The following is a 20,231-nucleotide window of genomic DNA, read 5'->3' on the forward strand; positions in this document are numbered from 1 at the left end:
AAACCCCAGGGTGAAGATTTTCTTAGTTTTGGAAACAAGTTCTGTAGCTATATATATATATATATATATTTTTTTTTTTCTATAGCTACATATTATTAGCACAAATTTTGGGTAAAACCCAAAAGAAAAAAAGAGTGGGAAAAGTAGATAATGCGAAGTGGACTGACTATCTTTATCACAGTTCTTATCTCCTTTCATACTTCTCCATGAAATAAGACAAACAACCCATTTTAATGTAATGCTTCAAGATCCATTTAAGGTTGCAAGCATTCATCCTGGCTCCAATCCCTTGAGATATAAGTTTATTTTTACCCGGGATGGGACTAGACATACCGGGTTGGTCTAGTGGTGAACTCATCATTACAAATCAGCTGATTTCATAGTCGAGAGTTCTAAGGTTCAGATCCCAGTAAAGGCAGTTACTTTTATATGGATTTGAGTACTAGATCGTGGATACTCTTTGGTGATTGGATTCAATTAAATACACATCTCAGGAATGGTCGACCGGAGACTGTGCTAGACTGCACTTCGATTATATACGTACGTACATATCATCCTCTGAAGTAATATCTTACCGTGGTTCCAGAGGCTAAAACAGAAAAAGAGAGGATGGGACCACTAAATCTTACATCAAAAATTTTTTTAAAAATATTGAGACCTGAAACAAGGATTGCACTTCATCAAGGAATGCCCTTTCTCTGCTGAAAAATTGAATAGTTTTGTGAAATTATCTGTCTGCTATAAACTGTTCAGACATATGGACCCCTGTTGGTAAATAATAGTATATTTAAAGATTAGCTATAATGCATTTAGATGGCTCTGGTAGTGGTGCACAAGCTAGCTAAACAATTTTGAAGTCAATTTAAAATGTACTTAGTGTCTTTTATCTGTGCTGGTTTGTTTTGATAAGCTAAATAAGCAAATGCTTTGAGTAGTAAAAACTAATAATTAATACAAAAGGGAAGTAAACAGTATTTGAAGAAAATATTTTAAAAATAATAACTAATAATAATAAGATGTAGTCAGGTTAAAATGTAGTCAAAAAAGGTTACTTTTATGTAGGTTTTAATTTTTTAAAATAAACATTTCAGTTATAAAATTAAATTCCATGTGTTGGAAAAGTTATTGTCAATTAAATTGAGACCACTTTCTTTTACTGTTATTATAAAGCAAGTTATTAACATGCTAACTCATTGGTATAGATATATTATGAAAGTGTAATTACCTCTTAGACTCAAGCTGCTGCACATATTTCATCTATGGAACTTAAAAAATAATGTGGCCAAAATTTTGTTATTCGTTGGCTCAGGACTTCAGAACTTAGAGAAATGTCAAACGCCATTGAAGAAGCATTTTTTAACTGCATGTGTTACATTCCTTTTATACTGGTCTCTATTATAAGTATACCATAAGCATCTCATATATTATAATTTCATAATATTCGAAAAGTAAATTCCATTCTAAAAGTTAAGTATTCCTGTTATCCAAAATAAAATCACTATTAAAAATATAGGTTGGAAAAACTGTCAGTTAAAATATCAGTGCATTTATATTAATGTTTGCTATTACAGTAGCTTCACTAAAGAAAGTTATTGAATAATGAGGTTTCAGTAAGATATCATTTCATAAAAATGTTATATGCACTTCTCTTCACTTTGGATTGAAGTATTATCCTGTGAAATTTCATGTAAATGAAGTATTTAAACAGATCAGCAAGAAACTACCAAAATTTATATACCATTTAATAAGTTGAAAAGAGATTTCAAAGTTAAGTCTATTAAGTTAAATAAGATATGGTAGAAGTTGGTTTTGGATAATTCTGCATATATATGATTTTATGTGATGTATGGTGTGTTACGTTAAGGTTTATATTATTATTTGGTAATTGTTAATGTTAGTAATATTGAAATTTTACCAAAATAATGCATAGATTGTTTCATCTCCTCTTGTGAGTTGTCATACAGAGAGGTTTAGTTTTCAATCCATTTTAAAGATAAATTATGTTCTCTAAGAATTATTTCAGTTTTAGACTGAAGTTTATATTTTTTTTTTGTTGCAAGGTCATAATTAGGTTACAGCCCATCAAATATACACTTTTAAATATTACAAGCGAGAAATTGTGTGTTATGTAACTTTATGCGCTGTTTAACATCCATATAATAACAATTTTATTTATTTTTGAAAATAATGCAGTTTTTTAATATCATATATAAATGGATGTGTATTTTTTACATTCAGTACAACATAGTGAATCATTAGATTTTATTACTGTATTATGTTAGCTGTTTATTATTATCTTATTTACCTGATATTCTATTGTGTGTAACTGTAAATAAAAAGTGCTTTATCTTATCTACCGCTAATTTTATTTAGACTTCACTTAAATGAAATGATATTTTATTTAGAAACAAGTAATGCTTTCACCAAAGTAATTTGTGCTTAATAATAATAATTTAACTGTTTTATTTCATACATTTTCCAGTGCTTGATTATTTTTTTGCTTCTTGTATCTCTCATGTAGCTCTTTTTGGAATTTTTCTTTTTCATGTTTAGCAAAAATATTCATGGTTTTAGTTTGTTAATTTCCTCTGATAATCTTTGTTGTCTGTTTATTCTGTGTTTTTTTGTCTCAATTTGCTATGTTATTTTTAATTTTACATTATTATTATTATTATGTATTACAGAAACTTAATAAAAATATTATTTTAAACTGAAATTCATAGGTTTCATTTGTAACACAGTTACAATGTTAACGTTAACACTGTTTAATGCTTTTATAATATTGCATTGAATAATTAGGATGAATAAAAATTATGAAATGTAGACAGCCAACCTTGACTTTGGTTCAGTTTTAATTAGGTTATCTTATATAATGGTAAATAGATTTTTAATTTTCTTTGTTCACAGTATTTAACAGCCTTGTATATATTTTTCTGTAGATTTTATAATATATTTTTTTGTCATATTATCAATTCAACTGAGTTACTAAGAATTGTAAAGATAGTGGGTTGTTTTTGACCTTCCATTTCACAGAATATTATTTTTCTGGATTTGTAGATGAAAAAATGCCATGAAATTTATATTGTTCTTTGAATTCAGTCAGTTTCTGTATAATAATAACAATAATTAAGGAAAGAATAAAATGAAATAAATTTGTAGCTCTTTGAATTTATTTACAACTGTCTCAGTGTTTGATCTCATTATTAATAGATTACTGTCTTTTTCATAAAAGAATCTTTTCAGTTTACTTCATTTTCTCAATTATTTAGTATCTTTTTACATATTTTACAACAAAACTTTTGCATTTTACCAATTTAAACTTACTGTAGATACTACTTGCTCCATTAATTGTGTTTGATTGTTCCCTTCCTTCTTATGGAAAAAAGGTCATTTCAAATTGGACTGTAAAATAAAAATAATTTTAATAGGATTTCAGTTGTTATACACAAGTATATACATTCACTCTATTGGATTGTCTTCTCTCCCTCTCATATTAAAATTTTTCTGTTTGGTATCAAATCTGGAACTAATTTGAATAATCTATTCTTGTGCATTCTGTTTTCATGATATGGTCATTCCACTCTTTATGTATAAAACCTCCATTCTGTTTTGTTAATACATTTCCTGTTTTCTTTTACATAATCATTTGTTACTACTATTACACCTAGCTTTTCCAGCATATACTTAAAAATTTCATTTCATTGAATTCCATTATCATTAATTTTAGCTCTTTCTGAACATGTTTCAATTGCATTAGTCAATATTGTTCTCAAACAGTTTCATAAATCTTTGTTTTCATTTCTTAATCAAAATATTCTTTTTCATATCACATCCTTCATACAGTCCACTATTTTAATTTTCAAAAGATCTTCTAACTTTTCTCTATGCAGAACTTGTAATTAAATAACTCATTTAGCTAAATTGTGGCACTTGCTGAAGAATCCATTAGCTACTATAATTTTTTATACCTTATTTCCTTAGCAGTTGTTGTATTATTGATAGAGATTGTCATATTTTAAAATGTCTGCTTGTTGATGAATCAAGGGATTAATGTTTGATTGTTGTTATCATTGTCTGCTATAAGCACAGTATCACTTGTGTAACATATTCATTTTTATTCACCAACTTTGTGTCCAGATTATCCTTATTATAGTTAATATTATCCATTACCAAATTAAAGAGTACTAGTAGGAAATTATTTTTCCTGAAAACCTTTTTGAATTAATTATATTTTCTGCTAACAAAGGAACTGCATATTTAACTCAAAAGTTCATGTTAACAGTAACTTCTATTTAAAACTTAATAACTTCTTTAAAACTGTTTTAATAGTTTTTAACATTTAAAAAAAAAACATGATTATTTTAACCCAATCAGGTATTTATTTCTTTTATTGCTGTGTTTACAACAGTGCTAGTTCTGCCTCTAATGTTGCTATAATTTGAATTTTAATTAGAAGAAAAATTTCATCTTCCCTTGTTTAATTAACTTAGATATATTTCTAATGAAAATATCTCTTTGGATTTGAATGTGGCTAATCAGTGATTAGTAGATATATTATTTCTATACATTTATTTGAATAATATATCATATCAACCATAGTTGATAGTGTATTCTTCTAAAAGAGAAAGTATTTTATTAGGGAAGAGGTGGATTTATGGTTTGTGCATCACCAAATATATATATATATATATATATATATATATATATATATATATATATAATTTATTTGATCAACCTAAGTACAGAATAACATAATTCTTAAAAGAATTGATTTTAGAAAAGTAAATGTGTGTGTGTGTGTGTGTGTGTGTGTGTGTGTGTGTGTGTGTGTGTGTGTATATATATATATATATGTTTTACACATACATATTTTACATATACATATTTACAATATACATTCATATTGGTTTGATTAGCATTTCTCCCACCACCACCCCATTTGGTCGCCCTAAAGCATAAGACCGAATGTCTGTGCCACAAACGGCTATTGAGCCACGAAACAGTTTAGTGACCAGTGTCCTAACTAGCTCCTAGAGCTAACCTAAAAGCATGAGCAGAATAACCGTGGTACCATACACCACTAGCTTGCGTGTCCCACCGCCCACTTGTCATATATCACTAAAATGGGTAGTCACAACCCATCAACTACTAAAACATATATGACTATTAATAATTAATTTATCTTGTCAAACACTGCAACGCCTAGACCGCTGAATGCCAACAAGTACCTGTCCACCATTAAAGCGCTTGGAGCCTTAATCTGGCTGGTAGCCAGCTACATCGCTCAGTTAGCTTCCTACAGCAGTGCAGTAGGAATCTTTTCCCTTATGTAAACTACTGATGTCAGTTGAACAAAGCAACCGCATCAAGGAACTCCCACACGGTCCGACAATGCGGCTCTCGCCACACTGACTCGCTGTGCGTGAGTGGCCAATTTATCCCTTGACATCTAAGTCCAGGATGGCCTGAATTCTGGCCCCCCCAAGAGCTGGGCAATCGAACATCATGTGTTCGTTCGATTGACCTCCCCGCAGACGCACAGCTCATCAGCTGCCAGGTGGAACTGAAACATATATTGGTTTAAATTTACATGGTTGGAGAGCACTCGAGCTCTCGTTGCCCTTAAAAGGAGAGGCATACCATCGCCTCAGATCCTGTATAAATCTACACAAGGACCTTCCCTTAGTCGTGACGTGCCATTCTTGCTGCCATGTTTCCATCGCGAGGCTGTAAAGCCTCCTCCGCAGGCAGGAGATGGGCGACTGTTCGAAATTTAGAACCGGTGCATTTAGATCACCGTTCTGCTCCGGTACAGGCCCGGCTCGAAACCGCAAGCCAGATACCTCGGCCTCCCTGCCTCTTCGCAATTTCCACATGGCCGCCCGAACTTTCACCACTAAATCGATTGGGAGAGCCTTTCCCAATACAGTAGTAGCCTCGTAGGAGGTTGTTTCAAAAACACCAGTGCATACAATTAAGGTTCTGCGCTGGGCACTCCTTAAATTTTGAATAAGTGCTCGATTTCTTTCCAACCTATGCGCCCAAACGGACGCCGCGTAAGAGGTCTTACTTTCAAAAACACCTCGGTTCACCATATACAAATGACGGCCTGACAGTTCGTAATCCTTTCGAGCAATCCTCCTAAGCTTGTGCATCACAGAGACGGCGTCCGCCGCTACTTGCCTAATGTGGTTGCTAAACAGCAACTTCTCATAAAAAAAAACACCTAGGTACTTATGAACTCGAACTGGACTGATTACACAGCCTTTATACTTAATACGGGGGTTACGACTGTAAGCCCCGTAAACTTCGTGTTGGGCACAGAAATCCTTAAATTTTGAATGGACATCCAGCCCTTTGCGGTTGACAAAGCCGCCTGCGCTCGGTATTCTAGTTGCGGTCGTGAAGTACTACGAAGTAATAGAAGACAGTCATCGGCGAAAGCCTGGGCCGTGACCCCTTCCGGGAATGTCAGTCCCAAAAATTCGTCGAATACCTGGTTCCACATTAACGGACCGAGAACGGAGTCCTGCGGGCTTCCCCTGGTGACGGATTTTTCCACAACTAGGTGCGTATCCTTAAACAGAGCCGTACGATCCGACAAATAGTCACGTACTACGGCCTGACTCTGGTATCTTCTCCTAGTGGACCTAGCTCTTGCGCGCAGCACGCTAAGGTCAGAGGATCACCACTTTTTCCCGGGTTTCCGCCTGCGATTAATAGACAGCTCCCCGGAAGCAGTGGTAATGACGGCTCCAGGCACTCTCCGATCAGCGGACTACCCACTGCCTAAGGTCCGTCCATTGGCTGAGGCCGCCGTAGGACGCTATCGCAGCCAATCTTGATGGCCCGGCCGAATTGTTTAGCCATCAATTCCACTTCCTCCCTGTGCTCCATGCGCCATTCCAACCCCTGTAAAGCAGGCGCACACTCGCGCCGCAGCTTGTCCTTATCCAGGCCCCTTAGGTTATAGCGACCCGAATTTGGAGCTCTTGGACAGCTCTTGGATTGCCACCGTAAGCAATCTCATAGGTTATAAGCTATGATCACTCACACGGGCCTCGGGCCAAACAGTCCAACTACTTTTACACGTAAGCAGATCATCCGTCATCAAGGTGACGTCGATGTAACGTTCTTCCAGATCGGAAGAGAAAGTCGGCGGTTGTTCTGCCTCGCAAGTAGAGGTTCCTGGCTTCAACGAATTGTGCGAGACCAGCGCCTCTGGAGTCAGTTAGTGGTGAACCCCAGGCGGGAGACTTGGCGTTAGCGTCCAAAGCAACCAGCACTCTGATGCTAGGGACACCATCCAGAATCCGTCCCAACTTCGCCAACAAGTCATCGATACTCCATTCAAGCTGGAAGTATCTCGACAGCAGTAAAACATCGAGCGTACCCCCTCGTGACTCACATGACGGTGAATTGTTCATCAGAAAACTGAGGCATCCAGAAGACACCAAATGAGACCGAGCCGAACACGATCGCAGAGAGCGGCCGTTTCATACGAGAATGAATAACATCAACCTCGTGAAAGCCGACCGTGTACGGCTCCTGGACCACGAGAACCTCGAGGTCGTACTCTTAAAGAATCCTCATGGCATCATTGGTGGCCGCCCGGGAACGATGCAGGTTTAACTGTCCAAGGCGCAAGCGTTCAACATGGTGACGACCGTCCTCGAAAGCTTCCCCCAATTCAGGCGTCGCCATACGCCGTATTGTTTACGATCTTTGCCCGGGCTGTCATGCGATCTGCATTGTTTGCCCTTGACATCAAAGCACCAAGGCACAGGGAGCGCACTTTGCCGGCGCGGTCTTATTAGGGCAGTTAACTGCCCTGTGTCCAGCAAGGGCACAATGACCACACATCTCCAACTGTACTCTACAGCGGATAGAGGTGTGCGCCTTAACATTTGAAGCACCGGGGTACTTCTGTATGGTCGACAACCCTGCAAAAGGTCCACCCAAGGAACAGCTGACCACCGGCCACCAAGAGCTGTCGGATCTTTGGCAAGGTCTCAATTATCCAGTGGCTCTTCGGGTCCTCTTTCCGCCCCAACTGTCGGACTACCCTAGTTCCCTTGAGGAAGCCCTCGACAGCCATATCCAACACAGGATTTCGGGCTCCTCTTCCCTCGTTGCCCTTGGCAAATCGTAGACCAATATTTGCGGCCTCCCCTTGGCCAGCAACTGAGGCGTCAGCCCGTTCTTCCTAAGAACTTCAGCCTCCATCAGCCGCTTCGCTTGATGCTCATTAACAACCTCCAAGATGACTACATGATCCCTTGTTTTTGTGACCAGGGAAATCAGGAACCTTTCCTTTCGCGGGTCCAGGACCTTCTTCAGAATCAGTTCCGTCTTCGCAGACGAAGCCCCCAGACCAGGCGTCACAGGGACCACCTTGATAGTGGCTCACTTAATTTTGATAGCCGGCGCCTGTACTGGCGGCAGGGCACTAACCCGCTTAGGCCCCGGTGCGGCTGTTACCGCAGCGAAGGAGACAGGTTTTTTACCTTCTCCTCCACCCGTTTCAGAGAAGTGGGCATCTCGCCAAAGATCCTTCCCGTTTCCGCTTTGAAGTCCTTAACTACTTCCACCACCTGATCTACCTTGCCCGTCAGTCGAGAAACGACTGAATCAAGGGCTCGGTTTACGCCGTACACTACAGCTGCAGTTTTAATGAACGTAACGCCTACCACAAGACAGGTTTGGCTTAGTTATTCCGAGCAAGCCCACCTGTTTTCACACAACCCCGCTCGAAAAAGTCAAATCTTAAAGGCTACTAATATAGACTACTGGTAAGGTCGGAGCAAAATCGCTTCCTGAACCTGCCAGAGAATCAGAAAAAATTTAATGGCCTCACAAACCTATGAAAATGGGTACACGATTCAAACAAAGGAAACACCTTATTTAGCCAAAAGTTGCACTTCTGCAACACACTACATAGCTGTGTTGCCTAAACACCACAGCAACACAGGTTGACTGACAGCCACTGATCGATTTCAGCCCTGACGACGTGAATGTGGGCACGCTGTACTTGTTGAAGCAATATATTGCTACCGGTAGCAGTAAATACAAGTTTTACAGCACGGAGCCAGAGGCTGAGAAGTATATTTACATTTATATAATTAAATTTCCTGTAAATCTCAGATTGTGTTATAAGGCCATTATTTTTTTTAATTTACCTCAAATATATTATTGAATAATTCAATTAAGAGGTGGCTTTACCTGATAGGCTAGTTGGTTGTATTATGTTGAATTAAGATCATATATTTATTTAAAAGATATTTAAGTAATCTAAATGAATATAAACATTGAAAGTATTGAAAAGAAGTTCTGTATTGTAAATTTTTAGGATTAAAAGTAAGCATGGGCATGGGCATCTGTGTTTCAGATGCGTATTGTATAAGGGGATGTAGGAGAATGTAAAGAATGATATAAAGTTTTTTTAATATAAAATAGTAAGATGTAAATGTATCAAAGTATACTCAAATTTTCAGCTTTTAGATCAACAATTAAGAGTTTACTTTTTTTGTAGTTTCAGTGAGTTTTGTAATTAAAAAATTATGTATCTTGTAGAAGTGACTCGGATAGTATTTTTTGAATTGAAAAGAGAATAAAAATAATAGCATTAAAGATAAAAATTAATGCATGTGATTATTTTTAAGTGAAATTCTAGTCCATGATATTAATTTCACGTATGCTAATAGCTGATGAATTGTCTGTTATTACTAAAAGATTTGAGACTGCTTGTGCATTTGAATTTGTCGGTATTTCATGTTCCATCAATTTTACTGTATATCTATTATTATGACAGAATTTTTATATTAATTTAAAAATAATAAAGGATTTTGGGTTCTGAATTACTTTTGCATCTCTGTAAATTTCTATAAATCTATGCTATCTCAGCATTGTGAAGTGTTGTGACATGTTCAAACGTACAGAATTTTTTTCTGTTATTTCTTTGATTTTGTTTCAGTTTAATGATTTATATTAATAATGCTTATCATTCAGTGGACTGAACTTTTAAACAAATACTCAGAATCAGGTGTATTTTTATTAGCTTGATGGTAACTATTAACAGAATTAATTCCAATTTTTAAATGAAATAAAAAGAATTCTTCAGTGATTTGTGGAGTGATATTTCGTGTTGTATTGTGGTAGTAACTGTTTTGTGCCACCAGTTTTATTATTTTTTAACATGCATCATATCATAGTCACATGTAGGTGACAGAAAAAGAGTGGCATCAATATGACAATGGACTCGACACGTGTGAGTGTGCCACTACGTGTTGGTGGTAAGAAAATGAGGAAAAGGAAAGAACTTGATGCATTGGCTGGAGGTAAACGGTGTAAAAGAGGAGGATCAGCTTCTGGTGAACAGCAGCTGTTGTCAGACAGTTCTGATGAGGAAGTATGGACTAGATCAGGCAGATCTAGGTACTTGCTTAGACGGAGAACGTGTACGTCAATGTTGCGAGCGTGCACTGCATTGCTTATACTTGCTTGTGTTTTAGCCACTACCACTGTTATGTGGTTATTTATTGATGTGCGTGAACAAGCTACATTCCTGCGATCTCAACTTGATCAGGGTAAATAATTGAATAATTAATTTATCTATTATTGTAATTTGTAAATCTTATTGAATGGGTTTTATCAGCCTTTATTAAACAGAATTTAATTTTCTTTCAGATTGTTTAAATATGAACAGATTTTCAAACAGTTCAGCAGGCTTTATAATTGGATAATTGGATATTAGTTACATATCATCACATAAATATGCATTCGCACATATCTTGTTGAATAACTTGTATTACCATCATTATTTTTTCCTGCTGAATAATAGCAGTGAATATAATATGTTGTTTCTTTACAGAAAGTCTACATTAATCTTTTGTTTTTTTACAGTCTGTCCCAATTTTTCTTACATTGTAAAACATACAAAGCATCAAGTTTGAGTTCTTTCATTGAAATTCTTACACAACTAGTCTGTTTAGTGAGCCAGTCTCCATGGCACAAGTGGTAGTGTCTCGACCTTTCATCTGGAGGTCCCAGGTTTGAATCCCAGTCAGGCCTGGCATTTTTCACACACATTACAAATCATTCATCTCATCCTCTGAAGCAATACCTAACTGCGGACCTGGAGGTTAAAAAAAAATTAAAAAGTCAGTTCACTGTAAAAAGTGAAGAACTGAATAAAGTTGAATGTGTTACTTAAATGAGCAATTACCCTGCCATCAGGTTTGGCTTGCTCATGTGCAGATTATATTTGAGCAAGGAAGATAAGAAGCATTTTCAAACCACACTTTTATAACCGTTAACAGGATGCTTACTATTGAAGAAGACTATGGCCGCTTTTGGGCATTACGTTTCATGTCAGATCACCCATAACTGCTACAATTATAGCATCTAATAAATAGATCCTATTTATACTTAAATGATTTAAATATATTAAAATTATTTTATTTGCAAATGTTAATCATTGTACTGAAAGCTGAAAAATATTTTAAATGATATGTATAATTTTTTATCTTTTTTAGAATTCAGTGCAATTAATTTATCCTATGTAAATTAAGACTGTTGAGTTTTCTGTTATTATGATTTTCTCATGCTTCATAATGCATTTCTGGTTTCAAAGTGATCTTTTAAGTGTAACTTTTAATGTAACTTTTTAAGTAACTTGGTGTAACTTTTTAAATATCTTTTTTTTATTTTTACAGTGGTAGCTGGCAATCAAGGTGTTCCAGATGCCCTTCAAAAGTGCCACTCTGTATCAAGAGAATTACAAAAGAATCAGACAGCGTTATCCAACAAAGTTACAGATGTAGCACAACAGCTTGCAAATTACAGCCAAAAGGTGAAAGATTTACTTTTATTTGAAATTATTGAATTTATAAATTAAATTTATATTTTTACTAAGTTTTTTGCTTAAGTCATTACATTTTCAATTAATGTATCCTCAATAGCAAATTATCACTACTATACTACGCTGTGATTCTAATCAAAGTTATTTCTGGCAAATTTCTTTTATTGGGAAGACAGATATGTAGAATATTGTAAAAAAAAATAGATTAGATTTCACCTGTGTTTAATTGATTTAGTATATTTGTGTGTTTGTTTTTTCATAATGTTTTTGCATGATTTTCTGTGTGTTGTGTTTATTGTAATTCTTTGATTGATTCTTTTTTTTCTTAAAATTATATTAATAATTGTGTTGTACTTATGTATTTTCCTGTGTGATCCTCTGGGTGTGTAGGACAGTTTGTGTGTCATAAATTTAAAAGGTCAGAGTTTATGTGTTTAGTTATTTTTTGATTGTTGATTTTCTGTTTATTTTTAAGTTATATATATTTTTTTTCATTCTGTAATGGTTACCTCAAGAAAGTGTTATTTCCTTACTATATTTTTATTTGACTGAAGTTTTATTTATATTGGATTTTATTTATTTTTGAGTGATTTGCTTCATCAGACAGAACCCTGATTGCAAGTACTCTGAAATATGGTACAAAAATTAGTTGTTGCAAACAAAAATGCTTGCTCTGACAAGTATTAGAATATGGAACTTTCTGTGTAAAAGGCAGTGGGGTTTACTAAAGAGATAGTGGAGGGATGAAGTCATAGAGATTTTTATTATTTATTTTTATTTCTTATGACCTCGGGCATGATTCACTTGTATTTTAAAGAAAAAAATGAGATTAGTTATAGGTAAAAATACTGCCACCATGCTAACTGTTACACTAGTTCGTTGGCCAGTAGTTTGTGTTTGTTAGGAATTATTTAATTGTCTAGTTTTAAGTTAAATATAAAGCAATGTATCATTAATACTTCTTTATTAATATAGTGTTTTTTTATTTGTAAGAGAATATGTGTCAGTTGTATATGTTGCAGAAAATTTTCTGCTTGGATACTGGAGATAGAGGAGTTCAAGCAGGCTGTTTAATACTTATTTTGGAATTAAAGTAAAATACTATATTATTACAGTATTTAATGATTTAAAAATATATTCTTTGGGTATTTAGGACTTAGTCTATTCAACGTTTTATTTATTTTTTAAAAGAATGGTGAATGTCTTACTACTATCAGCTTTATTGTTGTTGATAATAAATTACATGATTAATCAAAAGAAGTTATATCCTTAAAGAAAATTTACATTTATGAAGAAGCTTTGGGGTATTTGCAGTGATATCAATTATGCTAATGGTGCAATATTAGCCCACATTGCACAATGAGCTGTTTTGGCTAGAACATCATTATTTTTTTTTTCCATCAGTGAAGATAAGTGATCCACTGCAGTTAAACTGGCCTGAGCCAGATTGAAGCTGTTAACCTCTTGATTAGAAATTCAGTGCAGTGCTGTTGAGCAATTCTTACTCTGGTACTTTTGAATTGGATTTATTATAATTATGCTTTATGTTTTGTGATTGTTATTTATTCGCATTGGCAATTAAATTTTTTTTTCATAAAGCGTAATTTATTAGTCAGAATAGTTGGTTTACTGGCGTGGTTCAATTAGAATTTATTTTTTTCTAGAAATTTTGAGATAAATAATTTATTAATACTATATAAATTTTGCTACTTTAATAGTGAAGTTTTTTAAAAATAATATCTTCATTGTTTTACTATATTAGAGAGATAATAATTATTATTATTAGAAAAAACCTAATAATAGTTATATAAATATTTTGTTTTAGGTTGCTGATGTCAGTGCTGCTCTTGTCAAGTTGGAAAAACAGCTGAAAGGATCTCCAGACCTTGTCAATGTTGCTAGTTTATCAAATAGTGTAGCTGAATTTGGTAGTCAAATAAGCGATCTTCTGTTGACAACAAAGCAGTTGAAAGAATACAATAAAAAACTTGATGACACTACAATTACTTTACAACAGAACATTACTACATTAAAGGTAATTAAGTATGATGTAAAGTTCTACATCCTTGTACATAATTAAAGCATCTAAATTCATTTTGCTTTTGTCTTATAATTTATTTGATAAATATTGATTCTTCAAATAAAATTTTAAGAAAATTTGTTTGATCAGAAATTATCACTGTATTTATTGAAATGAATTGATTTCCTTCATAATTACAGGAAAAAAAGAAAAAGGAAAAATCATTTTTCACAGGATGACTTAATGCACTTCTGTTACATTGTGAGCATGTTTTCAGTCGAAGGATAACCAAAATGCTTATCATCATTATCAACTGACTGTTGTCCATTTTTAAAAGGTTTTTAAAGTCATATTTTGTGTTTGCCTAAACACTTGGTGAGTTTCTATGGGATTTTGCCAAATTTGTAGGAAAATTTGATGCAGTCTTGCTCTTTTTACTTTTTACTTTACTCAAGAACTGTGTTTATGAAAGTTACTAACACATTATTGCAGAGTCACAATAAACAAAAGCACAGATCGACAGATAATACAGTGCCTTTGGATGACTGACCAACAAGAAGTGTGGCTTGCATTATCTAGTACCACACAATATTAATACATTCAGCTTTCACACCTCAGTTAAATTTCAGAAACTGATTAGTAGAAGCTTATACCTAATAAGGATTTTTTTATATATATTATATGAGGTGTGTAAAGTAATGAGACTAGTTTTTTTTTGGCAGCCAAAGTGGCAACACTATAAAGTTACTAGTAAATGTATGGTTATATGAACAGCTGATTTATATTAGGTATTAATATTTTCAGTCTATTGTTGCCACGTGAGATGTAAACAAACATTTCGTGAAACGAGTTTTTGTTGTGCATTACAAAAATGATTGATACTAATTATGAGCAATATTGTGCAATCAAGTTTTATGTTAAACTCTGTGAGAATGCTACTTAAACTTTTCAAAATTGAAAAGGGCATATAGAGATGACTCTCTGTCATGAACCCAAGTTTTTAGGTGGTTTAAAGCATTTTCAGATGGCCGGGAATCACTTGCGAATGATCCAGACTTTGAAAGATCGTTAACATCAAAAAGTGACAACAATTTTGAGTGAATCAGAGACTTGATACGGTATGAAAAGCGATTAACTGTCAGAATGATTGCAGAACAATTGAATTTGAACCATACCACAGTCCATCAAATTTTGACAAATGAATTGGACATGAAAAAAGTTTATGTAAAATTGGTCCCATAAACCTCACTGTTGAACAGAAAAAACAACGGGGTGGAAGTGTGCCGTGATCTTCCAGTGAATTGAAATTGATCCTGATTTTCAATAAAATGTTATTATTGGTGATGAATCTTGGATATTTGAGTACGACCCAGAAACAAAACGCCAGAGCAAGGAGTGACATACTTCAAACTCACCACATCCCAAAAAAGCAAAAATGAATAAATCAAAACCATGTTAATTTGTTTCTTCGATACTAATGGCATTGTCCATAAGGAGTTTTGCCTACAGGACAGACTGTAAATCAATAATATGATTACCAAGAAATTCTTGAGAGACTACAGCAAAGAGTTGCCTGCAAGCCATCAAAGACAACTGGATGCTGCATCATGACAATGCACCTTGTCATACTGCATGCTTAATCAATGAGTTTTTGGCAAAGAAAAACATTCCTGTTGTTCCTCAACCACCTTATTCACCTGACTTGAGTCCTTGTGACTTTTTCCTGTAACCAATTTTAAAAAAACACCTCAAAGGACACCGTTTTGGAACAGTAGAAACATTTTTAAAAAATCTAACTGACTATCTGAAGGATATTCTGGTTTCTGAGTTCCAACAGTGCTATGAAGAGTGGGAAAACCATTTGAAGCATTGAACTATTTCGAGATGATGGAGTTATGTTGGATTGGTTATATTGGATTGTAAATAAAAAGTTTTTCTGAACCGGTCTCATTACTTTATTTACAGACCTCGTACACCATTTGTTACCAAATTAACAGAACCTGAATGCCTGTATATATAACTGAGCAAATTATTCAGTACACGATTCAACAGCAAATTATTATTTTTGTCTTAAGACGTGTTTATGTTGTCCTTTATCAGTGCATTCAATTTTCAACATTCTCCTTTAACACCATGTTTCAAAGGCCTCCATTCTTTTTCTTTCTGTTTTTCCTATTTTCCATCTTTTACTACTACAAAAGTGCTACTTTCCACGTAGAGATTTTTGTGTCGAATGAATTTCCCTTAGAGAGAAAATTTTCCTAATCCTTAGATCTGTATTAGATACTAGCAGGTTTTTGCTTAAAAGTTTTCCTTGCTTATACCAATCTGCTTTTGATCTTACTTTGTAATTTTACTCTCTAAATAACTAAATAATGTAACTCTTTATGTAATGATTACCTATCTTAATCTATGAAACTCTGATATCTAAGAAAAACAAAATAGAGCCTCCTATAATATTGTATATCAATTATTAATTTGTTTTTCTTACCCAAACCTAATCTTATAATTTTTCTCCTCTCCCCTTTAATTTCCACCACCTGTTAGCTTTTACTCATAGATTGATTTTTCATCTACTCTTATGATACCAGTATCATAATAGGCTTAATCCTAAGTTTTCTCTTATTTATTTGTGTACCTTCCCGTTAGTAATCATATGAATTATTTAAAGATGTTTTTTTATAAGTGGTGGATTTTTTTGTAGTAACAAGTAAAAAAAATGCTTTACAAATAAATAACCTAGTGAATGTACTACTTAAACATACCACATAACATTAACTACACTTCTAAAAGCATTTTTCATGTTAGATAATTACATTATTTTTCACCTAAAAGGCTGCATTCTTTTTAGTACAAATATATATTTTTTTTATGTATTATTATAATGTAACTTGAGTTCAGTTTTGTTATCCATGATGTACCATTGTAAGGTTTATATTCAGAGTTATTCAAAGAAACGGGAAATTTAAAAAATTAAATAACGTTAATGAAAAATTTTTTTTAGAAAATGAATTTTATTTCATGTAATTGTACAAATGTTGCCATTTTAGGATACATACATTTTAGTTTATTTTTTAAAGATGACATCTTCCAGGTGACCTCCTTTTCTACATAAACACTCACGAAGTCCCTTCGTTAAATTGTTCATGGTTTGATGTAACATCTCAACTGGAATTTCCGCAATTGCTTCTCGGATCTTTGCCTTCAGTTCTTCCGTTGTAGCAGGTCTACTGTGGAACACTTTGCTTTTAAGGTGACCCCACAAAAAGTAATCGCAAGCTGAGAGATCAGGCGATCTGGGAGGCTATCTAATGTCACCATTTCGTGAAATGACACGTTGTCCAAACAATCGGCGTACAGCTGCCATTGATATTCATGCAGTATGTGACGTTGCTCCGTCTTGTTGAAATCAGGCTGTGTTAAGAATCGGTGGAAATCTCTTTTGTTGTTCCACAAGAAAGGTTTCAAGCACGGCTACGTAACGAGCCGACGTCACTGTAATCGCAAGACCATTGTCATCCTCAAAAAAATAAAGGCCTATAACACCGTAAGATGACATAGCACACCACACGGTCACTTTCTGGCTGTGCAGCGGATGCTGGTGTAGCTGCGTAGGATTTTCTTGTGCCCAGTGTCTGAAATTTTGCTTGTTAACAAATCCACTGAGGTGGAATTGCGCTTCATCTGACATCCACAGTTCGTGAACAAACTCTTCTTTCGTTATCATTTATCTTCTGAAGCATTACATTACAGAACTGTGCTCGCACAACTGCATCGTTCGGTTTCAGTTCCTGGACGATCTGCAACTTGTATGGATGGTATTACAAGTCCTTCACTAACATTTTTCGAACACTTGAACTATACAATTGTAAAGATGCTGAGAGATAACGGATTGACCGATGTGGACTTCATGTGACAGCATCTTGTGAAGCTTGAACATTCTGTGGTGTACGGACGGTTCGCTCACGGCCTGGAGGTTTCTTTTTCATTGCCGAACCAGTTTCCTCCAAATTAGATATCCATGTTTTAATTGCATGTGCTGATGGAACACGGTCGTGCCGTCCCAGATTACAATGACGGTGAAATTCTCTACGCGCTCCCTCCACACTGTCATTGTTTTTGTAAAACGCTTTGATAGCAAATGCACGTTGCGCACCACTCCAAGGATCCATTACAACTAAATGGCAGGTTAAGTTAGAGAGGCTGGTGCCACTTATCAAGTGGTACCAATCGCCCACGGCTACCAACACAACTTTCAAAATTTTTTTCTTTCTTTGAATCACCCTATACATTTTATTACAAAATAAATTGTACTGTACTTATTTTAAAAACCTTTCTATATTAAAGATTGTATGTTATGTCTAGGTATATTTCTTCCTCACAGAAATGTATAGATATTTGTAAACTCAAGAGTATTAGATTAAACCTGTAAGAAATTTACCTTTATTTTATTGAAAGTAATTTTTTGTACATGCCTATCCGATATTAAGTTTTTGTCAATAATAATCCTTTAATAACAATAATTTCCTTTATCAACAATATTCATATTGTTATTTCCTATTAAGTTTTATTTAATTTAAATGTATATTTTTGTCAATAAAATTTTCACTTTAAGTTTTAAGCGAGTGCTGTTTATGAACTGAAAAAATTGTCTATGATTTATGGAATGGTTTGATTTTCTTGGTAACTTTTAGAAATTCCATGTTTAGTCATTATTTTTAAAGGTTATGTATGTATATAGTGGTTTAATCAGTTATCATTAACAAAATTTGTCTTTAATTTCTAAATGTTCTTTAGTGTATTTTGAGGTAATGAAATTTACATTCGAATTTTGGAAGCATGTCTATCATTGTCATTGCTATTTCATCTTTTTCTCACTTTTTATTTTTGTTGATTTCTTTATTTTTTATGTCTTATTTATTTTTATTTTTAGTTTTCATAGCATAATTGTGGCTTGTTATTTTTTAATGTTATCCTTATTCAATTTTATTTACCTGTTATTGTTCAATATACTGCAAGTTTATTATCTTTTACTTTCAAATCTGTCAAATGATCTTTCAACTTTACTGTCAAATGATTGCATCAGTACCACCAATAAATCAAATATTATTGAGATTTGTGGAATTGTTACCTAATTTCTCACCAAAACAAAATACTTTTAAAATAATTATTAGATCTATTATGTTTTAATTTCTTTTCACTCTTGCTCTCAAGAATATATTGTCAAAATTTATTTTTATTTTGAATAAGTTTATATTATGTACTATTTTATTTTATTTAAAACCACTCAGCATCATTTCATAATGTAATAGGAGGCAAACTTTTATGATATCTTTAGGTAGTTTTTTATTTATCATGATGAAAAATCTTCACCTTCATCATTCTTTTTTAACTGAAAAAAAAACTCTCCAGATGTGTCAGTTTGACTGCAGTTTTCATCTTCTTCTTCTGTATTGATAAATTCTAATCTAGGCTCAAGTCTGAATCTGAATTCTTGTACTTTTCAATGTGTATTATTCAGTTTGTAAATTATCCCAAAATATTGGATCCATCAGTTATATTTCTATCAGACAGTTTTACTACTTTGCCCCACTTCTCTTGTTATGTGGATATTTTAAATTAGAAAAAAATATTTACTACATCCTACACCTAAGCTATAATTATCAATTTTATTTGATCTAAACTTTGTCCCTCCTGAGATAGTTGCTAGCTATTTTATATTCATTTTTTACAGCCAGTGTTTAAAAGGAATTTTTTATATTTAACAGCATTAAGTTTAGATTTTTTTTTATTTAGGAAAAAATATCTGAAGTAGAAGTGGCTTCTTCAGGGGTACCAACATCTGCTCCTGAGAATGATGCATTAACTGGACTCACTGCAACTGTAAACAGCCTTAGAACTAATTTAACAAATATCAACTCAACCTTGTCTGAAAAATTACAATGGGCACTTGATGATGAAAGAAAAGATAGTGTAAGTATTTTTTTTTTTTATATTCTGCGAGGCCTTACATTATTATAGGTGTAACTGATGTCCTAGTAAAGGCAGTTACTTTTGTATGGATTTGAATACTACATGGACACTGGTGTTCTGGAGTTCTTTGGTGGCTGGGTTTCAATTAACCACACATCTCAGGAATGATCGACCTGAGACTGTACAAGACTACACTTCATTTACATCACACGTACCATCCTTATTCATCCTCTGAAGTAACACTTACAGTGGTTTTGAAGGTTAAACAGATAAAGAGAGAGGTGTTATTGATGTAACATACTTTTAAGCGACTCCAAAAATGTAGAATTTCACCAGGGTTTTTTTACATTTATAACTTATTTTGATGATTATTATTTT

General features: G+C 33.9%; 1 protein-coding gene across 4 annotated transcripts in view; it reads left to right on the forward strand.

Annotated features, from left to right (window-relative positions):
* LOC142322358 (EF-hand calcium-binding domain-containing protein 14-like) overlaps positions 1–20,231 on the forward strand; it is a 93,029-nt gene that overhangs the window by 59,147 nt on the left and 13,651 nt on the right. For 3 of the 4 annotated variants that reach the window (XM_075361349.1, XM_075361351.1, XM_075361350.1), the window contains exons 2-5: positions 9,974–10,586; positions 11,715–11,851; positions 13,686–13,895; positions 19,677–19,853. In XM_075361349.1, coding sequence (XP_075217464.1) covers positions 10,247–10,586; positions 11,715–11,851; positions 13,686–13,895; positions 19,677–19,853 — 864 coding nt within the window. In that variant the 5' untranslated portion in view covers positions 9,974–10,246. The remainder of the gene's footprint in view (positions 1–9,973; positions 10,587–11,714; positions 11,852–13,685; positions 13,896–19,676; positions 19,854–20,231) is intronic. The other variant, XM_075361352.1, reaches the window with a different exon arrangement.

This window comes from Lycorma delicatula, chromosome 3, assembly GCF_047948215.1.
Source record: "Lycorma delicatula isolate Av1 chromosome 3, ASM4794821v1, whole genome shotgun sequence".
In the NCBI taxonomy this organism is placed as follows: Eukaryota; Metazoa; Arthropoda; class Insecta; order Hemiptera; family Fulgoridae; genus Lycorma; species Lycorma delicatula.